General features: G+C 32.2%; 1 protein-coding gene across 1 annotated transcript; it reads left to right on the top strand.

The window, feature by feature from the left end:
- The first annotated feature begins 1,850 nt into the window (after positions 1-1,850).
- On the top strand, positions 1,851-2,704 carry LOC123695718. The gene is made up of 2 exons (XM_045641631.1): positions 1,851-1,932; positions 2,043-2,704. The coding sequence occupies exons 1-2, from the start codon at positions 1,921-1,923 to the stop codon at positions 2,514-2,516; spliced, it is 486 nt and encodes a 161-aa protein (XP_045497587.1). The 5' UTR covers positions 1,851-1,920; the 3' UTR covers positions 2,517-2,704.
- The last annotated feature ends 883 nt before the right edge of the window (positions 2,705-3,587 follow it).

The following is a 3,587-nucleotide window of genomic DNA, read 5'->3' as shown; positions in this document are numbered from 1 at the left end:
CCTAGGTAACTTGTCTTGTCGTCAGTCTCATCATTCATAATTTGTGTGATCCATGATTCCAAAACAGAATCCGCCTGGTCTTCATTCATATTTACAACTTTATGTTGTTTTAGATCCATTTTACAAACCTACAACAACAACAAAAATTAAAATACATATTTTTATATCATTAATACGACAAATAAGCAGCATTTAAGAATCGTAACAAATAAATAAAATATTACTTAATTCACTAGTATGAGTCCATGGGACTCACTCGACGTAATAACTTACCAATTACGCAGCGCAGGCGCACGTCCTCTCGCTATCGCGGTGCCCGCGTCACTGCAGGAAGGTACTGAGACGGTGGAGGAAATAAGTCACTAGGGGAAAAAAATATAATAGTTTGAAAGTTCGATGTGAGTCCAATGGACTCAGGTAGTGAATTAAGGGTTAAAAATGTACTGTAGTCTGTAACACTAGTATAATATTGTCGTTTGTAAAATAAGCAAGGAAAATTCCTTGTTTATTTGGACATTCGTACAGTTTGGAACAACCGAGTGTTTCTTAATTATTTCGTTCCCATGACGAGCCCGGTCTATGAATAATTATGCTAATTATCTTAAACTAGGTAAAACTTATATTAGGTCGACAAATGTACATATTTTAATATAAATTATGTATTTTAATGTTAGTAAACTTGTACCACGTTAGACCATTTCATAAAATGTTTCCACTAATGTTGCTTAATATAAAATATAATATATAATTCCATTATTAAGATATATACAAGATATTTATAAAAATAAAGAGTTAAAAAAATAATTATTAATAGAAGCTACTAAAGCTATCCAGGTTTTTATTATGGATCAACACTGGCTATAAACGATACATTACTTAATGAAAAGCAATAAATAAATAGCCTTAAGCTTTACTCAGTAAAAAACAACACAAAAGTAATTGTTAAATTCGAACTAGTAGTTCCAGAGATTAGCACATTCAAACAAACTCTTCAGCTTAATATAATATTAATAAATAATACAAAATGCGTGTTCACTTTTAAAGATTCTAACAGCGTTTTTAATGCGTTTTAACGTTATCAGTAGTACGTATCACGTATTGGCGAACCCACAAATCAGTGGCACCCATCCTAAAAAAAAAAAAAAAAAAAAAAAAAAAAAAAAAAAAAAAAATTTGGACTCTTTTCCCACTAAAGCGACCACGCTGAGTCGATAGCACTCACTCCCAAAGCGATAGGATGCACGGTTTCGAAGATGTGCAGATCGATTAACTCATATCTAATTGATATCCGGTGGGTCATTAGCGTCCCATTGTTCACCTTTTCCTATTAGCTAATTACACCGTCCGGCGTTCTCATCTATTACTCATTGTGCACCTCGCTTATCACAAGAAAATTGTTTGTGTTAGTGAGGATTCAAATCGTACTTCTAATCTTACACTACCATGCTTTATGAGATTCCAATGAGCTGATGAGTTAGCTGATAAATCAGGAGTTAAATCAAATGCTAAAAGACAGTAGCCTTTGGCATACTGTTCACGAGAGATTGCATTTCCTTCATTAAGAAAGTGAATACCAGTCCCCGAGAATAGAGTATGACAGATTGATACCTGTTGCGAAGCAATTTGAGATAAGTTTGTTGATTCATAGAGTTACTATCAGTTTCGTTTTGTGAATATTTAATCGCATTCTTTTGTGAGAGTCACAAAGCAGGTTGATGTCATTTGCGAAGGAACGTGAGATAAGTTTGTTGACTCATAGAGTTACAATCAGTTTCATCGTACTTAGGAATTTGCTTTAGATAAGAATGGTGCTATATATGATCGAACAGTTGCAGTCATGCAGTCAGTCTATGGTCGTTGGACCACAGTGGATTGTATACATCTAGCAATACTACGTTTGTGTTGTGTTTTGTGTCATCAATGATCATGGAGGTAAGTGATTATTCTATTGACAAACTTACTTGTATTTCTCTTAACGTGTGTGTGTATGTCAGACTAAGTGTAAACAAATTGATATTAACGCGATAACTCTGTTGTTGCAGAAATCATTCAACTTCGATGAAAATACCTATAAACTGTGTTACTACTCGCCACTCTCTCCTCAAAACGAAGAAGAGAGTGATGACATCATCGTTAATAACACAGACGATGGCGGAAAAAGGAAATTGCAGTCAATTGATCAATTTTTTGAAGTGGCACCAAAAATAAAAAGGAAGAAGCTGCTATCGTCAACTGTGGCACGAGCCGCTAGAGATGGTGTATCATACATCTCTACAAATTCTGATGACGGAGACCAAGCGATGCATCTCATAAAAATTGAAATGTATGATATGAAGAAACTATCCAAGATTCCAACTAGTGATCACTGGAAGCACGCTACCACGAGGATTAAATATTACGTAAAGAAAAATAAGGATAACATCTATGACAACACAAACGCCCTCGTATACAATATTACAAAGACAATAGCAGAAAGTGAAAAAGTGAAAAAATACTTTTTTAACAATGATCATTAGTTAATGTGATTATGTTTTCTTAAATTACTTCTATGTACTCATTAGATTTTACAAAACTTTCCTAATCTTATGATAGACTATAAATATTGAACATTTTTTTAAATTGAGTATCAGTTGCTCTACCAACACTTAACTGTTACTTACTGTGCTACATACTTTCTTCTTTATTATAAAGATGGAAAACTTTAGTGAAATGTGCACCAGTGCTTTCTTTTCCGCACCCATTGAAGAGAATATAGAACAATTCAACAGCGAATTCAATCAGGAGCTGCATAAAGTTTGTGATGAAATGGAGAAGCGTGAACTGTTCGATTCATCATATGATGATGAGTTGTATAATCAATGTTTGATGGTTGAAACAACGTTAATGTAAGTATTAGAAGTACAAACTCAATAAGAAATATTATTGTAGTAATGTTTTATTTTAAGATTTGTCTAATAATTTTCTTTTTTTGTTACAGTCAACAACAAGTTGGAAGAGGTATCAAACGAGGTATCACTACAGATGAAAATAAGGTTACCAAGAAAGCAAAATTTGATGAGGGAGCTTCTACATCATCAATTGAAACCAATGACGTGGACAACAATAAGGTGGAATGTGATACATGTCATGTTTATATTAATAAAAGGTATCTAAACAATCATTTAAAAAGTAATACAAATAAAAATAATCTTTTAAAATCACATAATTCATTAACAAATGTAACAGTTGTTGAAACCGCTTTTGGTAATCGAATTTTAACATACAGAATTAATAGTAAAACACTTCAATCGGTGCAATATTTTGAAACACCAGAATCGTTTTTAAATTCACTAAAAATCGATATCTTTTTTTTGATAAATGAATGTATTCAACAACATACAATTTTAAAAATAAACTTCATATTGCATGCTGATTTCATACAACAAACTAAAGATATTAAAAATACGTTTGATTTTCAAACGTTTAATTACATCATTTGTCAGGGAGATGACTTAAATATTTTTTATTCATCATTAATAGACACTGTAGTCGGTAAAATTTGTCAATTTGAAAAAAAAGATAGTGGTTGGAGTCTTAATCAAATTAAA

The sequence above is a fragment of the Colias croceus genome, chromosome 1, assembly GCF_905220415.1.
Source record: "Colias croceus chromosome 1, ilColCroc2.1".
NCBI classification, from domain to species: domain Eukaryota; kingdom Metazoa; phylum Arthropoda; class Insecta; order Lepidoptera; family Pieridae; genus Colias; species Colias croceus.
The sequence above is the reverse complement of the archived record's forward strand: the minus strand, read 5'-3'. Positions and strand labels throughout refer to the sequence as shown.